At 39.1% G+C, this 18,495-nt stretch overlaps 1 protein-coding gene across 4 annotated transcripts in view; it reads right to left on the bottom strand.

Moving 5' to 3' along the window:
• Nucleotides 1–214: 214 nt before the first annotated feature.
• KANSL3 (KAT8 regulatory NSL complex subunit 3) overlaps nucleotides 215–18,495 on the bottom strand; it is a 39,571-nt gene continuing 21,290 nt past the window's right edge. For 3 of the 4 annotated variants that reach the window (XM_012539793.3, XM_012539792.3, XM_031951480.1), the window contains exons 10-22: nucleotides 17,901–17,975; nucleotides 17,525–17,682; nucleotides 16,550–16,613; nucleotides 15,921–16,121; nucleotides 15,313–15,469; nucleotides 13,909–13,986; nucleotides 12,034–12,225; nucleotides 11,018–11,102; nucleotides 10,392–10,546; nucleotides 8,701–8,810; nucleotides 7,578–7,800; nucleotides 7,120–7,253; nucleotides 215–2,932 (exon numbers count right to left, since the gene is read on the bottom strand). In XM_012539793.3, the coding sequence (XP_012395247.1) occupies nucleotides 2,912–2,932; nucleotides 7,120–7,253; nucleotides 7,578–7,800; nucleotides 8,701–8,810; nucleotides 10,392–10,546; nucleotides 11,018–11,102; nucleotides 12,034–12,225; nucleotides 13,909–13,986; nucleotides 15,313–15,469; nucleotides 15,921–16,121; nucleotides 16,550–16,613; nucleotides 17,525–17,682; nucleotides 17,901–17,975 (1,653 nt within the window). In that variant the 3' untranslated portion in view covers nucleotides 215–2,911. The remainder of the gene's footprint in view (nucleotides 2,933–7,119; nucleotides 7,254–7,577; nucleotides 7,801–8,700; nucleotides 8,811–10,391; nucleotides 10,547–11,017; nucleotides 11,103–12,033; nucleotides 12,226–13,908; nucleotides 13,987–15,312; nucleotides 15,470–15,920; nucleotides 16,122–16,549; nucleotides 16,614–17,524; nucleotides 17,683–17,900; nucleotides 17,976–18,495) is intronic. The other variant, XM_012539794.3, reaches the window with a different exon arrangement.

The raw sequence follows: 18,495 nt of genomic DNA on the forward strand, positions 1-18,495 counted from the left end.
TTTGTAGAGTGCTATAAACTGTATACATTTCTGCATAAGACATTTTAACTACAGAGATGGAATCTTTTGGTTAGATATGAGGTTGGTATAGGTCTCTCAAGTTTCTTCTCAATTAGGTTTTTGTGATCTTATTTTTCCATGGTGAAAAGAGACTACCTATCTGGGATAAAGCACAGGATTGCTATAAAGATAAAAATGAAATAATTTCCAAAAATAAGTTAGCAGCACGCCACAGTTTATTGTTAATAGAACATAAGAACTGCCACATCAGGTCAGCCCCATTTCCAGACAGGGTACATGTTCTTCTTAACGATGGTCCCTCAGTGTTGAGGGAGGTCCTCCAAAGTACTTCTTTTCTTTAATGACAACAGATCTATCTTCCATGCATTTATCTAAACTATTCCTGATCCTCAATTACATATGTGAATAGGACCATTTACAGACAGTAACAAATTCCTCAAGATTTACTCTGTGTTATGCTAAAGGGCACTTGTTTTTATTGCTCCATTTCAGTTTTAACAATTCTGGAGAACAAATTCACTTTCACCCTTCACAATTTTATAGACTTCAACTGCCATATTTTTAACTTTGCTCTCCAACCTGGAGAACCACTTAATTTTTTATCAAATCTATAATATTCTTCTCTAGTTCTGTCATATCTTTTTCAAGCTATGGCAACAAGAAACATGTACAGACAAATCAGACTAAATGATGTATTAGTTTATTTTCCCTAGTATCCAGACTGGTGCTCATCATTTGACTGAACTTTTTGGCTCCAGCAGTACCCTAATTTAATGTCAGGGAACAGTCTCCAATAATTTATAGATTTTTCCTGGGACATGAATGGAGTAGATAATTAGCTTAGAAGTCAATTCTAGGTAGTCTGGATCACTGTCAACTAAATCTTCTGCTTTATATTTGTCCCCATAGAAGTATACCTGGAATATCTGCCTCCTCCCCATCAAATACTCCTACAATTTGCCTTCTGTGGGTCAACATTTCAGTGCTATCAGGAGTTTAGCAACCTCACATCTAAAGAGCACTGTGAGCCACAGGATTAACAAAACGTGAGCAAACTGCAGGTCCTGCTTGTTATCTACCAACCTGAAAAAGAATGGGCCCTCTGTATGTGCTGTGCCACTAAGGAGTCAACAGAGAACTGTTCTGGAGGTTTCCTTTCCAAAGGAAAAGCAGAACCCTAATTTAGTGGAGTTGATCATGCTTAGTCCAATAGGCACAGAGGCACAAAAAAAAAAACCATCCTCCACCTGGCAGACTATACCAATAGATGTTAACTTCTCCACCAAAAACAACTAGATTGGGCTGCTTGATTGGAGCATCAAAAGCCTGGTTCTCTTCACTCCCAAGTTCACCTTAATTTGTTAGGGAGGTTGGAGAAGAAGAGGAGATAAGATATCAAACCCAAATCTCTTTCCAATGTCAAATAATTAGGAAGAAGATGGTCTTTATTTCCAACATGAAACTTCCCCAGAGACATTTCTCCTTACTGAGCTGGACCTGATAATCATCACTTACTACTTAATTATCTCTAGAGCTAATAATATCCAACTTCCATATGAGATAAAAAATGTAGTCACCCAGAAAATAAGGAGCGGCATTCCTAACTCCCATACACCATGAGGTGTCCAGAATTTGGCATGTTAGGTTAAACTCCACAGCACCAGGTAGCAGAGATCAGCTTGGCTTCTTTTCATCCTCTGGTAATAATCTCTATTCTGATTCATTTGACCAAATAATTCCTAAGGTTTAATAGCCTGTTCCCACAACTCACACAAACACCAATGTTTGAGCAAAAGTTGAACGGGATGCTAAGCCCAAGAATAAAATAATTTGACTTAACTTGCCTCCTGCTGCTCCTTTAGACTGTTCTATCACTTACTTCCTTCTCTGCAGTGCTTCCTGACTCACTAGCCCTCTATTTACTGCAAGTACCCAATACACAGTGAAATGAAATGGGCCTTCGAGGGCACTCTCCTCACCTTCAGATGCTGCTGCTTACTTAGCAGACAGATGGGTTGAGTCAAAAGGGGCTAGAGAGCTTAGCTGAGTTCTCATCACCTTCGTTATAATAACTGGATTGAAACGAGCCTTCAGGACTCCAGGGATCCTGGTCTAACTTCTAGCTCAGAGAGCTGTGTTGGGTTCACTGCCCTATACCCTAAGGTACTGAGAAGAAAGCTGTTGTAATGCCTTCATGACCACATGTAGGATCAGAAAGCTAGGCTCTCTTTCCTCTTATCCTTACACACAAAGCCTCCTCCCAATCTTGCCACAGAGGGCAACAGAGCCCTTCAAAGAGAAACAGCTTTATTAAACAATCGCGAAAATGCAGCATTCGCACTCATGGTTCAGTCATGGTGGATGGGGAGTGCTAATGACCAGCCTGGCTGTCACCTGAATGGCTTGGCTAGTATCTCATCACGGAAGCCAGGACAGTCCTTAATGAAGGACTTCACCTTTTGTTTGTTTTGATCTTGGTAATCCTACTAAAGGGGAAGAAGCTTTTTTCTCTTTGAGAATCAAAGCTCCTAATCCCATGTGGTGAGGCTGCCTAAAAAATGGCAAGCCCCAGTGGTATAGATCTTTGCTGCCTTAAAGGGGATTACGGTCAGGGCACAGGAGGAAAAGGGAGGAGGAGATGGCTTGGAGGCCAAAATCTGCAGATCCCAGAGGGTGGTATTGCATTTGCTGAAGAGTGAGGTTACCTAGCCCAGAGGCTCTATAATACTCAGATGCCTATCCTTGAAGATTGAGCAGGCAAACAAGGACAACAGTCTCAAAAGAAGTCTTCAAGAAGGCAGGCAACATCACAAAGCAATCTGAGTGCCTGTGGGATTATTGGAAGGCAGCCATCACTGATGATGAGAATGGAAATGTTACACATGGGTCTTCAAGGAGCTGGTGGCAATCGCTATAGGAGGAAAAGAGAAAGCAAAGAGTCAAGACTTAGCCAAAGGAGCCTTTGTCCTACAGTTCAGGAAGAAAGGTAAGGGTAAAGTGGAGGATCAGGAGTCAAGGTTAGTAGTTATATCCTCATTCTTGGAGACATCATAAAAATCTAATCAAGTCAGAGAAGCAAGACCCCTTTTTTTTTTTTTTTTAATAGCCTTTTATTTACAGGATATATGCATGGGTAACTTTACAGCATTAACAATTGCCAAACCTCTTGTTCCAATTTTTCACCTCTTACCCCCCACCCCCCTCCCCCAGATGGCAGGATGACCAGTAGATAAGACCCTTTCTTAAACCCATATCCTAATCAAGGCAGTTTTCCCCATTTCCCTCAATGACTGCCAGTCAAACATTCATTTCCACCCACACAATATACATTAAATTTATTATCTATGAAGACTACATGATTACTTTCTTTATTCAATAAAGAAAATTACTATCTGCAAAATCCCAATTACACATGGTTGCAAATAGCAAGCTCACAAGTCACCAGATATTAAAATTCACAGAAAACACCAAGCCCACAATAGTCAGATAAAAGGAGCAAGAGAGCAGAACCCATATTCTTTTCTTCATTCACAGTTCTTACTAATCCTTAGCATCTTCTGGCCACCAGATTTCATGAAATTTAGGATATGTGGCATAAAGAACTCTGCTACAAAGTCACTGGAGCATTATGTTCAGTTTAGCTTTTCAGAGCAAGAGACTAGGCCACTTGTAAGGTGACCCAAAGCATCAGAAAAGTTCCCTGAAAACAAGGGGCTCAAGCTGGAATGATATGTAATCATGGCACAGTTCTGGTACCTAGGATTTCCTCTGACTTAGTTCTTAAACATGCCTAACTTAATCTCTAGTTCTATAAAAAACAGCAGCTCAACTCACAGAATGAATATAAAATTCCCCAAATCATCTGCATTTAGAACAGCTCTTTCTTGGTGATTCACTTTCAACTTTTGATTCACATCTCTTTTTTTTTTTTTTTTTAAGCAAACACTTATATATAGTGCTTACTATGTGCCAAGAATTGTGCTAAGTGCTTTACGATTATCTCATCTGATCCTGACAACAACCCTAGTAAGGCAAGTCCTATTATTATTCCTATTTTATGGAAGAAACAAAGGTTAAAAAGTGGTTTGCCAAGAACACAGAGCTAGTTAAGTGTCTAAGGTCAAATTTGAATTCAGGTCTTTCTGACTCCAGGCTCATTCAATATATTTATTCTTTTCCAAAATTGTTCCTCTCTTTCTAATTTTACCAATTCACCTATGTTCAACTCCTCATTCTCCTTTTCTGGTTCAATATCCATATGAAATCCCCCAAGAGTGAGCATGACCCAACACTATCCTGAGCCCTTTTCTCTCTCTCCCTCTTAGTACTATTCTCAGTTCTCATGGTTTCAATTATTATCACTATGCATAGGACAGTCCCAGATTTATAAAACCAGACCTAGTTTCTATTGAGCTCTCTTCATATATCATGAACTGTTGCTATTTATTGCACATTTCCAAATGGATAGTCCATAAATATCTCAAACTCAATACATCCACAACAAAACTTCTATTTTTTCCAAATCCACACCAGTTCTAAACTTGGGAACTGTTCCAGTATTTCTGTCAAAGGCACAAACACTTCCAATAATTAAGATTCAAGACCTTAGATTCATGCTCCTTTTCTCTCCCATATGCAATCAGTTGCCAAATCGTGTCAACTCTACACAATCTCTCATGCTTCCATCTCCTTCTTCACACTCAGATAATCATCACCCTACTTCAGAGGTCCTTAACTACTTCTCACCTGAACTACAGCAATAATTTGACTGCCCTGCCTCCATTCTCTCTGCTTGTTAATCATTCTTCCCACAGATAACAAAGTGACATTCTTACAATTTAGTTCTAATCACAAAACTTCCTTGCTTAAAAAGTTCTAATGTTTACCTATCCTCACAAAAAAACAAAACAAAACAAAACAAAAAAAACACCATGATTTTATGGAGGGGGGCGGAGGGGAGGAGCACCAGTCTTGAATTCAGGAGGACCTGAGTTCAAATTTGACCTCAGGCACTTAACACTTCCTAGCTGTGTGATGCTGGGCAAGTCACTTAACCCCAATTGCCTCAGAAAAAATAAATAAATACAATAAAAAAATACAATTGTCTCTGTTTAACATTTAACATACTTCTTAATCTGACTTCAAGCTGCCTTTTTTTGGCTTATTATATCTTATTCTCCACAGTTTAAAATCCAGTCCAACTGCTCTTCTTGTTTTAGTTCCCATTTCCTTGGCTTTACATACCCCGATACCTAAAAGGCCTTCCTCTCTCATCTTCACCTTTTAGAATTTCTGGAATCAACTGTGCATACCCTTTGACCCAGCAGTGTTACTACTGGGCTTATATCCCAGAGATCTTAAAGAAGGGAAAGGGACCTGTATGTGCAAGAATGTTTGTGGAGCCCTCTTTGAAGTGGCCAGAAACTGGAAACTGGGTGGATGCCCATCAATTAGAGAATGGCTGAATAAATTGTGGTATATGAATGTTATGGAATATTATTGTTCGGTAAGAAATGACCAACAGGATGATTTCAGAAAGGTCTGGAGAGACTTACATGAACTGATGCTGAGTGAAATGTGCAGGACCAGATCATCATATACTTCAACAACAATACTATATGATGATCAATTCTGATGGACCTGGCCATCTTCATCAATGAGATGAACCAAATCAGTTCTAATGGAGCAGTAATGAACTGAACCAGCTACACCCAGTGAAAGAACTCTGGGAGATGACTAAGAACCATTACATTGAATTCCCAATCCCTCTATTTTTGCCCGCCTGCATTTTTGATTTCCTTCACAGGCTAACTGTACAATATTTCGGAGTCCAATTCTTTTTGTACAACAAAATAACGGTTTGGTCATGTATACTTATTTTGTATTTAATTTATCCTCTAATATATTTAATATGTATCGGTCATCCTGCCATCTAAGGGAGGGGGTGGGAGGAAGAAGGGGAAAAATTGGAACAAAAGGTTTGGCAATTGTCAATGCTGTAAAATTACCCATGTATATAACTTGTAAATAAAAAGCTATTAAAATTAAAAAAAATAATAATTTCTGGAATCTTCCAAAGTTTACCTCAAGTGCCACTTCCTATATTAGGCTCTTCTGGATCTTACCCAGTTTATCTCCAAATGCTCTTGCCCTTACCCTGAAATTACCTGGTTTTATAGATGTGTATACATTGTATCAACTAACAATGGGAGCTCCTTAGGGAATGTTTCATTCTTGAGTCTGTATCTCCAGAATTTAGCATCATGCTTGGCACTCAATAGGTCCTAAATATGTACTGAATGGCTGACAGTGCCAAGACTCCTCCCTATATCAGTTCATTAACATTTCCCAGAATGGCTTCTCATTGATGGTCTTGGAGAGGGTAAAGGATGATGCTTTTCTACCAGGATTGATGCCTATGAAAAGCTTCTGAATCACCAACTCCCTAAGTTTATTTACTAATCAAACCAGGAACCATACACAATAATTGGATACTGCCCATATGAACTATGCTCCCAGCAAGTCTATGTTCAAGATTAGAGTAAAAGCCAGTTTTCTCTGGTGGGGCCAATCTGTGGAGAGCGGTCCTGAGCTCCATTCTGTGATCTTAAAAATTTCAGATCAAAAGCCAATTCAGCTCAAATAAAGAAGCAAGAAACAAAAAGCATTAGAACTGCAGCAAAGACAGAAGAAACTGAAAAAGAGGCATAACTTTTTTTATTTTTTGCTGAGGCAATTGGGGTTAAGTGACTTGCCCAGGCTCACACAACTAGGAAGTGCTAAGTGTCTGAGGCCAGATTTGAACTCAGGTTCTTCAGGGGTGGTGCTCTATCCACTGCACCACCTAGCTGCCCCCAATAGAGGTATAACTTGAAGCAGTTATAATTTTTCCTCTGTTTAACTCAAAAGGGGACATTATTGTCTATGTAAACTCCTGACCTGCAATATTACTCTAAAAAGAAAAAATATTTTCAGCAAAGCATTCTCTCTATAGCTGCCGAGTGATGGATTAAAAAGATGGTTAGAGTATTCCACTAGCATGATTACATAGGTCTATGTCCTCCACATCATATGGGACCTCTTATTAGTCAGACTCACCTGTGGGGTAGAAGGCAGAGCTTGAGAGGTGGACTCCTCTAGGGAGGCAGCCCCTGTGCCCATTGGGCTCAGTGTGGTGACACGGCTGGGTTGTCCTCGCAGAGTTACTGTAATGGTGGTTGGGGCCTTTAAGCCTAAGAAAAAAAATAGGATTCAAGTTATTATTACAACCTACTGATTTGAATGGGATCTTCTCAACACCATCTTTTTCCTGATCAGTTTCTTTCTGCCCACCTATACAGCTCAACTGTATCACACTACTGAAAGTTCAAAAAGCCAACAGTAAATAGCCTGTGTTCTCAAAACCTCTAAAGGATGAACCAAAGGAAGGGACCTCAGAAATCTAGTCCAAGCTCCCATCCAAAGCAAATCATTATACTATATATCCCAGGTTCATTCCATTTCTGGTTGAATACTGCTAGCCATCTCTCGTTCCCACAAGTCCTCTCAAGACTCACCTGCTGCTTGATTAGAAATCTGAGCCAGGCCAGGGAGGCTACTAGCCAATTTAGCAAGGCCCCCATTGGTCAGCAGTTGGTGGATGGCTGTAGGTTTCCCGCCAGGAGTGGCACCCAAGGAGGAGAGAGTGGTGGCCACAGGAATGGTACGCACAATGGTGCCAGTGCCTGTGGTGATGGCACCCAGGCTCTGCATAGGAGTAGGCAACTTCACACTGGTGGTCTGTGGGGGATATATAAGCCCAGGTATTAAAAGAACATTATTACTTCATGACATTCTTTTGAGTTTCCAAGAACCACAGCAAGTTGAGGAGATGGATAAGGGAAGCCCTAAAAACAATTGATAGTCTCACAATCCTCATCATAATTGTTGTGAGAGCAAATAAAAAAGTGCAGTCTCACAATCCTCATCATAATTGTTGTGAGAGCAAATAAAAAAGTGCATGGCACATAGTAAATACTACATTGGGGTACAGAAATGTTTTTCTGTCAAAGACCATTTGGCTATTTATAACATTTGTGTGTAAAGGACTGAAACTCTCGAGTCGATGCACTGAGGTCAGACAACCAAGCACTTAAGGCTAACTACTGAACTCTATGAGCATATGCTTGGAAAATGGCCCTTCCCCCATCCTGTGCTGGCTCAATAATTGGTGTATACAGAGAATTGTAGGAGGGACTAGGGGATAAAGTAAGGCTAGCCAGGGTCACTTCTGGGTGGGAGACAAAGAGGAGAGGTCACGGAGATTCTGCTTCCATCCAATTCAATCCTACCTCTAAAGACCAAGAATAAAAACCAAGGACTTTTGCTTATCCTGACTCCAGCTGATTCTAAGGTATCCAGGGTAGTAACAACACAGTCATCACATTTGTGGGCCATACAAAATTATCAACTCAAGCCATGGGAGATTGTTGTATCTAGATTTCAACTCATTATTGCCTGTGATTACTTTAGCAAATGATTCCATAGACCTTATACAGCATATAGGCCAAACATTCCCCATCCCTGCACTTCATGTTTATTATTGTTGTTATTAATATTATTGACCTGATCCCAACTTGACTATGACAACCCCTCTCCTAACCTGCCCATCCCAGAACCTCTGGACTGCTCACCACTTACCTGAGTTGCTGGCCCTGGGGAAGCATTAGCTGGGAGGGTAGGAGTTTTGCTGCTGATATCCTGCAGACTGAAGCTAAGACCCTGAAGGAGGCTGCTAGCAGATGTGGATCCTGGAAGAAGAGGAACATCACTGATACAATAGGCTACTCACTTTAGCTCAAAGAAGGCTTACCATCTAAATGCCTTCCCTGGCTTGATGTATATCCTTGCCAAGACTTTCTACTACCAATCTCAGTCTGAAAGAGGGAAAAGACCTGAAAGAAGGGCCATACTGGTATGACAAATGGACCTTCTTTAAGAAAGAAGGAAGAAAAGTATTTAGTCTTGCTAATCCCTAATATTTTAATGGGACATGTCTCTGATTCCATTCCTTAAGTGTAAAAATGTTTCAATGGGCTCAGAAAAAGATCTCATATCTCAAAAATATAATTTTGTCAAATTTATAAGAATATGAATCATTTTCCAATTTATAAGTGGTCAAAGGATGAGAACAGACAGGTTTTCAATGAAGAAATCAATATGAAAATGTCATCACTGACTAGGGTAATGCAAATTAAAACAACTTTGAGAAATCTTTAAACTATCAAACTGGCAAAAATTTTAGAAGTGGAAAACCACAAATGTTGGAGGGGATGTGGAAAAATTCACTTTTGGTGGAACTACAAACTAAAATCTAATCACTTTGGAGAACAATCTGAAATTATGCCCAAAGAATTAGAAAACTGTGAATACCCTTTCACCCAGTAATACCAATAATTAGGTTTGTTTTTCCCAAGGTGATTAAAGAAAAGAAAAAGAATGTATATGTTCTATATTTATAGTAACTTTTTTTATAGTGGCAAAGAATTGTAAATGGAGGGGATGTCCATCAACTGGAAAATAGCTAAACAAATTGTGATACATGATTGTGAAGGAATACTATTGTGCTATAAGAAATGAATTGATTGATTTTAGAAAAATAAGGAAAGAGTTGCATGAAATAATGAAGAGTAAAATGAGCAGAACCAAGAAAACATTGCAACAGAGAAAATAGCAGCAATATTATCTTAAGAACTTTGAATGTTTATGAATATTTTAAAAATTCAAATCAACAACAAAGTATTTATGAAGATGCTAGCTATCCATATCCAGAGTTTTACATATATACCTATTTGTGTCTAATGTCTAATTTTCTTGAGCAGGGTAGGATAGAAGGGAGGGAAAAAATAAGTAAAAAGTACAAAGCAGAGAACAAAAGAAAACTTAGAAAAGCAGGGTAGCTTTGAAAAGGATGTGTAGTATTTTATTAGATTGTTTTTTAAAATAAACAATATGAAATTTTTTTAAAAATAAAACTATGAAAAGGAAATTCATAGTCCTTCTTTACGTTATGCTGTGAACATGGAAATTTTTTTTAAATTTTTAAGTTCAAAATGAATAAAAAATTTTTTTAAAGAAAAAAATGGAACTGCAGCTCACAAAATTCTCCAAACAGCACAAAAGTGTAGATTGGGATCACTGACAGTAAGAAATAAAATTGAGTAAATTCCCTTATGAATGAAGTCTTGGCCAATTCCTAATGACAGCATCATGTACAAACCCTATACTTATAAGCTGGGCCAAAAAAGATCTCTCTCCTATGAAAGCATCACTCTTCCTATCCACCCAACTGCACACCAAAAAGTACAGGAACAAGGTGAGACAAGAAGTACCTGGGAGTGTGCTGCCAGGGGAGGCTGCCACACAGTGACCACCACTGGCCACCAAGCGACTCTGCAGAGTGTGGAAGGCACTAGGAGCAGTACTGTTGGGAATAATGGAGGATGACGCGGGGCTCACTGACACTGCTTCAGAAGCCGCACTTGATCTGGAGAGACAAGAAAACAGTTGAAGTACTGTTCCAAATTTCAGCAGGGCAGACTGACTTAAGAGGATAATTAAGGAATAAAGAGGGGGTCAAGTAAAGCACAGGAGATATTCAGCACAGATATTACTCTGACCTTCTGACTCTCAATTTCTCACAATTCCCACAAATATCCTAAACCAAATTCTACCAATAGGGCATGAAGCCAAATGTAGAAATCAGTTAAGACGTGAAGGATACTTTAAATCTCCCTTTGAGAGGGAGGAAGGAGAGAATGAGTAATGGTAATAAGGTTGAAGATCTTCAAACAAAAAACCTTCACTTTTTGTGTATACAAATCCAAGAAGGCCTAAACCCACAGGGAAATGCTTCATGAAAGCTGTCTAAAATGAACTTGATTAAGGCCACAGTTTATATGATTTATCAGGAAGAGACCAAAAGAAATGACATTTAAAAAAAAATAGACAGACTCACTTGGTTGTGGTGAGCAGCCCTGTTAGCTCCTTGGCACCTACAGCAGCTTGCCCACGAGTCACAGTAATGGGCTTTCCTCCTGAAACTGCACAACAACAGCTTCTAAGTACATTGACATGTTCATGCCTACTTTTACCTTTACCTTTCAGAATCACAGAGCCCTGGGAAGATGCAAGAAATCTGGACTGATCTCACCACTCCCACCTCAAACTGAACTATGGCTTAATGATAAGGGTGCTGGACTAGGAGTCTGAAGACCTAGTGTCAAGTTCCAATTGTACCCTTTCCTTGGTGACATGGATAATTCAAAGAGTATTTATTGAGCACTTACCCTATGCCAGACACTAATAGGCACTGAGTATAAAAAAATTTAAATCCCTGACCTCCAAGAAATTTACATTCTAAAAAAGGAAAGCAACCTGAGTCTCAAAGGGAATAAAATATTTTAAGAAACAATAGAATATTCTAAATATGGGGGAGAGCCTGAGGAAAGACAAAGAAAAAGGAAATGGCATTTTACATATCAGGAATGGCAAACAAGCCAATTTGACTGGTACATAAAATGAATGAGAGGAAGTAATATGATATGAATCTAGAAAGAAAGGTTGGACCCAAAATTTTGAAAGGTATAAAAATGCCAAATAAAGTTCCTATTTTATCCCAGAGGCAAAAGGGAACCAGAGAAGATTCTTGAATAGGGGAATGACATAATCAAATTTGTGCTTTAGGAACATTAATTAGTAGTCATTTTTCTTTTCTGGGCTTTAGTTTCTTCAACAGTAAAATGAGAGACTGAAATTAAATTTTCTCTAAAAGTCCATTTTAAGTCTGTGACTCCAATCTCTCATCAATGGACAATCCCTGTTTTCTTCAGCTTCTACTTCTATGTCTGCTTCTACTATAGGCTTCTTATTAGATAGAATGAAAACTAGACTCCAAAGCAAGAGGCATAAATTGGGCAGCCTGTGCTCTCTGGGTGTTTAATTAGTACAGTAATAGCTTCCCTAGATACTTGCCCTCTGTGGTTCCTCCTTGGGATGGGAGACTTGGTCCACTAGTTCCATCCCCATGAGAGACAATAGTTACTTTGATCTTGGCTCGCTTGGAAGCCTTGCTGCCTGGAGGGGGGCTGGGAGGATGCTGACGTTTCAGCTGGCCTCGAAGGTCTTCTTTATCCACTTCCTCAGCTTGATCTGAGGAGATGGGAACTGAAAAATGAATACGATCTGTTTGAGATCTCCTCCAACTGAGGAAAGTACAATAGAAACTGACTCAAAGAAGTACATATAAAACACACATACATACATACATACGCAATACTCAAAATGATCAGCCCATGTCCGAGGCCTTGCACCCAAGATGTTTACTAAAGTCAATTCTGCCTTTATCTGCCTGACCTCAGATTCTATCCCACAGGAGCACTTTGACCCTAGAATCCCATATTACACTTCTGTTGTGTCTTGAATGTGGACCCTGGAGAATGTGAAGGTATAGAAAGAAAAAAATGAGGTAATTTCTCCTTATCATTGTTGGATCCAGCAAAAGAACATGTACAGATAATACTTCCCAGTCTCTCAAACAGTTCCATTCTTCTCTTCATCCCATTTGTCTCTCAAATGATAAATCTAGAGTTTCCTCAGGGACATTAAATATCGCAGAGAGCACAGCAAGGCAGAGAAATGAGCATGACCAGAAGAAGGTCCCCAGTAACAGATGAGGATCACACAGTATGTGGCCACTACCCTTGTCTAACAAGAGAAGGAAGGCCATCCTCCTTTAAAAGTTACTATTTCCATGGAAACATTGAGTTTTGCCTAGTCCCTATAATTTGTGGGGTTTCCTCTATCAAAATAGGAGACCTAAAGGAATTCTACTGTTAAAAAAAAAAAAAAAAAAAAAAAAAACAAAAACAGAAAAAAAACCAAGGCCTTTTTATGTCCTTAAGCTAGAGGAATCCCAATATGTATCCCAAAGCTCCAGTTCCAAAGGGACCAGGATTAACAATAAACCATACAATCTTCTTCAGAAATTGCTTCTCCCTGTCATACAAACCACTCTATCTTCATGAATTGATGAATAATTGCAAATCAAACACATCTACAAGGATGGCCAAGCCTTCCTTGTTCTCTTCACCAAAGTTCCTTTCACATAGGCATCTGCAGACTGGCTGACTCCTCCTCTATGTTTGCTGTCAACTCCTCAGGAGACTATCCCATTCCATTCCTTCCCAATTAAAGCACAAAGGGGAATATCAGTTCTCATCAGCAGGGCTTAGAATCACAAGCATTTCCTCCTGATCACCATCACAATACAATTAGAGGTAAAATGGATCATTCAAAACCTGGATATACTAGCTCGAATGGGAAGGAGTAGAGGAAAGACAGGGAAGGTTTTTTAAAAAGCTCTGAAAGCTTGCAAATGGTTTACTTCCTTTAGTGGCCACAATGGGAACAGAAAAGTAAAAGCAAAAACAGAAACACAACCCTGTCAACATATGCAAAGGCTTTCAGACAAAAAAGGGTCATGCAGATAAAGTAAAAAAATGAGATGGAGGGGGGGAAGTAAGTAAAAGAGAATAAAAGGCAGCAGAAGGAGAAAGAACAAGGAAAAAAAAAAAAAAGAATGAAGGATTTCAATGGCAAAGGCAAGAGGGTTCCAAAGAGACAAATTTACTGAATGAGAAATAGGGCTATGGAGAGGGGGACATGAAGAGGGGATACAACAAAAGGCAAATGAGAGGAAAGATTCGAGTAAAATGTCAAACAATTTCAACTCAAATATTAAGCACCTACTTTGTGCAAAGAATCATACTAGACTGTATGTGAGAATAGCAAGTTGGGCAGCAGATTCAGAGAAAGCAAGAAACAGGCAAGCAAGAGAAAGATACTCACCAAAGAGACAGGAGGAGGTGCCGGGAGGAAGAGTTTTCCTCACCAGCATGTTTTGTTTCAGAAAAGCAGCAAACTGCGCTGGAATGAATCAGAAAGAATTACAGAATCACAGCCGGCCAAGGAAGACAGGAAGGGGTGAGGGAACCAGGAAGGGGCCTAAAGATGTCTCCTCATTACTTCTTGCTAACTGAAACCATTGTTAATAGGGTTCTAAAGTTACCAATCTCACTATGGACTTCTCAGGACCCTAAGCAAAAGGGAGGACACATTTTGATTCTATTAACTGATAAGTGTCATAATAGTATGCCTATAAGGAAGCAATCTCTAAACATTCCCTGAACTGCTGTGCGCTACATGATGGTCCAAATAGGAGCAATAGCTAACATCTCACCTTTTCCTTCTGCCAAAAACAAAATGAAACACAAAGCTACCAAGCACATACAGAGCACAAAAATACTATCACAAAAACTTGGGGAACTTGTTTTCTCCCATACATTCAAGCACATAACTGGCTTTCTTTTGTTCCTTCTTAACACTATTTTTTTAGACTACTTTGAAGGAATTTAAGGTTTGAGTTCTGCCCCTGAAGCACCAGATAAAGAAATATAAAGTACATAAGCAGATAAGATGAATCCTGTTTGACAGGCAGTCTCTGAGTTCAGAATATAAGTTATAGCAGGAATTAAATTCTGCTATCTCCAGGCACTCAACCCCTCAGGGAAATTCTGAACATGTTAAAAGTTCTGATTTAAACAATCAATTTTCATAATACCAGAACCCTATCTGTGATAAACCAAAGCCAGAATTATCAGCATAAAAAGTATTACCTTCCCTTAAGCAATTCCTTCTCTGATACTTTCCTTCTTTCCTCTTCCTTTGCAGTATTTTTTATTAAAATTTTTTTTTTTTCAGTTCAACCACATTTCAAAATTCTCCAAATCAAAAGTGAAGTAAGGACAGTCACAAATCCTACCCATGAAAATCATGACTCTTAAGTCACAAAGCAAAGGAAAAGTCCAAGTCTGGAAAGCCACTTTCTACAAACAATAACTCGGGGAAATTGTAGAAAGGGCAAGGAGATAGCTTTCTCTGCTAATAAAAAAGAGATGAACTTCATCACACAAAACTTCTGCCATTTAACAAGGCAAAGCAAAGAAGACTATCCTTTCCCACTTTCCAAACACATCACTCTATGACTTCTTTTCATTTCAAGATTATCCTTGATATTTAACCTGTTTTAAAATGTTAAAAAAGGAGAAGTGAGAGCACACAAATAATCTTTCACATTATGCCTCTCTAGGGATGGTGAGGGAAGTCAGTCATTTAAAAAATCTAAGTTCTAAAAAACAATTACAAAAAAAAATGGGAAAGAAACCCATTTGGCATTAGGCCTGGAATCTGTACCTTGAGCCTGTTTATGGGTCAAGACAGCTTCTGTCCGTTGTACATGTCTCTTCAATAGCTGGGCAGTGCCAATTTGGCTAGACTTAGGAGCAGAGGTCATTGTAGCCACTTTGGTCTTGGGACTAGAGGTGGGGCTGCTAGACACACTTGACAGATCCTGAATGGGGTTAGAGATAAAGAAAAACACATCATCTGGACTATAATAATTAAATTCAAGAACAAGCAACAGTATTTGGTACTATAAAGAGAGAAGCATAAAATTTCAGGAGACTCCTTAGACCACAAGCAGGAATTTTCTTTTTATGAATATGTAAAACCTGAAGTAATATGAGATTCAAGAAAAAGGATTAAGGCTAGAAAAGAACCCAGAAGATACAGAATACAAGTCCTTCATTTTGGAAATGAAAAAACTAAGGCTTTAGGTAACTTGCCCAAGAAAACAAAGGTCCAACGTAATAAAGCCATAATTTAAACCAGGTCTTCCAACTCTAAATCCAGTGTTCTTTCCACTTTTCATCACACACACACTTGGATCCTAACCCTCTCCCAACAAGCTCCCTTCCCAATGCCCCCAGATCCAAGCATATATTATCATTGAGCTGAAATACCTCAGACCCAGAAGGTGAAGCAGGAAGCTTAGCTGAAGGAGAGGTAGGCCTGCTTCCCCGTTCAGGAAGTTCAAAAGCTAAGTCTCGGCGGGCTGAATCACGCGGCTTCTTCTTCTTCTCAGCATCCTGATCTCGGGGCTCTGAGCCACTGTGACCCTCAGCACGAGTGAGTACACCAGTCAGAAAGTCTGCAATCTCATCCTGGTTCAAGCAGGAAATGCCTATCAGTTGCCAATCAGTGTCACCCTTGAGATACAATCTCAGAGACATTTTCAAATCAGTATCAATTCCATCCTGCTTTTAACATTAAGATAAGCAGGTCTTTTTCTCCTCCCATGCAAAGCCTGACACAAATCATTTCAGTCATTCTCCTGAAACTAAATAGAGGGGCCCTTCAGAGGTACCTAAAACTGATACTACTGTACCACTTTCATCCACCTGAATTTTTGTTTTCCTCTTCAAGCTATTTTTTTTTCCTTCTCTTCTTCCTTCTTCCCCAGACTCTGCCTTATATTTCCCAGGAGCCCCAATAGAAATAAACTTAGTACTATGGGATTAAAAAAAAAAAAAAAAACAGCCCCCAGAATATGATATAAGCAGAAAGAAAGGAACAAAACACCCATGTTTACCTGGACACATCTGTCCACCATGCTCTGAGTCAGACCTTCTGACTTCTTCTTTGCTTTGCTTATTCTAAGAGAAAGGAAGAAGGAAATTACATGAAGATATCATTCACTTAAAAAAAAAAAAATCTACCATGTGATATGAATGTTTGGGTCAATTTATTTTCTGAGCACATTAAGAAACGTTAGTTAGGAAAAATAGGACCAATCCTCTCTAAAAGACACACTCACAAAATTTCAGAGCTGAAAGACCTCAGAGACCATCAAGATCAAGAACATCAATTAACAGAGGAGCAAACTGAGACTTAGGAACAGTGAAATGACATGTGGTAGTGGAAGAAATTGGGAGTGGAAATTTCATTTCCAAAATTTCAGAGCTGAAAGACCTCAAGAGACCATCAAGATCAACAACATCAGTTAACAGAGGAGCAAACTGAGACTTAGGAACAGTGAAATGACATGTGGTAGTGGGAAAAATTACCGCATGACTCATAATTCCTAATCAAGTACTCTGTCCACTCAGAGCTTCATACTGCCTCCCAATACATTCATCATAGAATGAGAGTTAAAAGGAATCTTTAGCAATGCACCTCTTCCAATCCCCTCACTGTTTAGGGTTTTTTTTTTATTTTTTCCCAGTCATGAGTCCATTTGGAATTCTCTTGACAAAGATACTAGAGTGGTTTGCCATTTCCTTCTCCAGCTCATTTTACAGATAAGGAAACCTGAGACAAACAAGGTTAAGTGACTTGTCCAGGGTGACATAGCTTGGAAGTGCCTAAAACCAAATGGGTCTTTTTGACTCCAGGTATGATAACTCTAGCCACTATATCATCTAGCTGCTCAATCTTCTGAGGAAATTGAGGCGCAGAGAGCCGATATATAGAGGATGTTTTCTTCCACTTCACTTGACCTACTCTAGCATAACTCTTTGCAATCCATCAAAAAGTAGCAAACACTCCCCAAACCAAATGTGCCCACCTGAGATTGTCATCAGCTCCCCCAACTACTACCATGCTGTTATCAGCACGGATCTTCTCCCGAAAGTCCTCCATGGCCTCAGTATGACACTGTAGGGAGTTTTGGCCAATAACAAAGAGAACTGGAGTCTTCATGTCCAGGAGAGGGTCATCCACATCCTGACAAGAGAAAAATCTTTAAAAGATATTAACCAAACAAAACATATTCAGTAAATATTGACTAGAAATCTAGACAGAAAAGGGAGTAGGACTAGAAAATTTCTTAGATATATGAAAACTCCTTTAGTTGAATGGAGCATAGGAGGGAGACTGTAGTGATAAGTGACTTTTCCATTCCCATTCTAATAAATAGCCCATAATTTCAATCCTATCCTTACCCCTCTGGGCCCATCCACTGTAAGCAGAGGAAATCCAAGGCAGACAACTGCAGTGACATATTCCATCACTGATACCTGAAAATAATACAATTGTTGGTGTAGGACTCTTCAAGAAGAGTCAAAAATTCATTAAGTAATCCAATCTATTAATTAATCCTAACTTCTAAAACACCATTCTGATCTCTAAGGTCTTTCATTCATGACATCACCGGGCATTATCTTTCATAAAATAGGTCTTTAATAAATTCTTGTTGGATTAAATAGTAAAGAATACAAAGGGTATCATTTTGCAAATAGTCATATAACCCTAAAAGACCTGGTCTTGAAGTGAACCTGGAAGAATACTAAAGCTACAAATTCCAGTCTTCTAATTCCCTTTTTAATAGGCCTGCTCACTTCTTCCCCAGTTAGTAAATTAGATCAGGACAACTCCAAAAAACAGTTCTCTATCTCAAGTAAGAAAAACTTTCAATCTCTAATCCAATATATGACCCACTCCCCATTACTCCCTCTTTCTTTGGAACACTTCTTTAATATTGCCTTTCCTCTTTTACACTACTTCTAGAATTAGAGGATATAAAAAAGGTGCTTCACT

This window comes from Sarcophilus harrisii, chromosome 2 (assembly GCF_902635505.1).
Source record: "Sarcophilus harrisii chromosome 2, mSarHar1.11, whole genome shotgun sequence".
Lineage (NCBI taxonomy): Eukaryota > Metazoa > Chordata > Mammalia > Dasyuromorphia > Dasyuridae > Sarcophilus > Sarcophilus harrisii.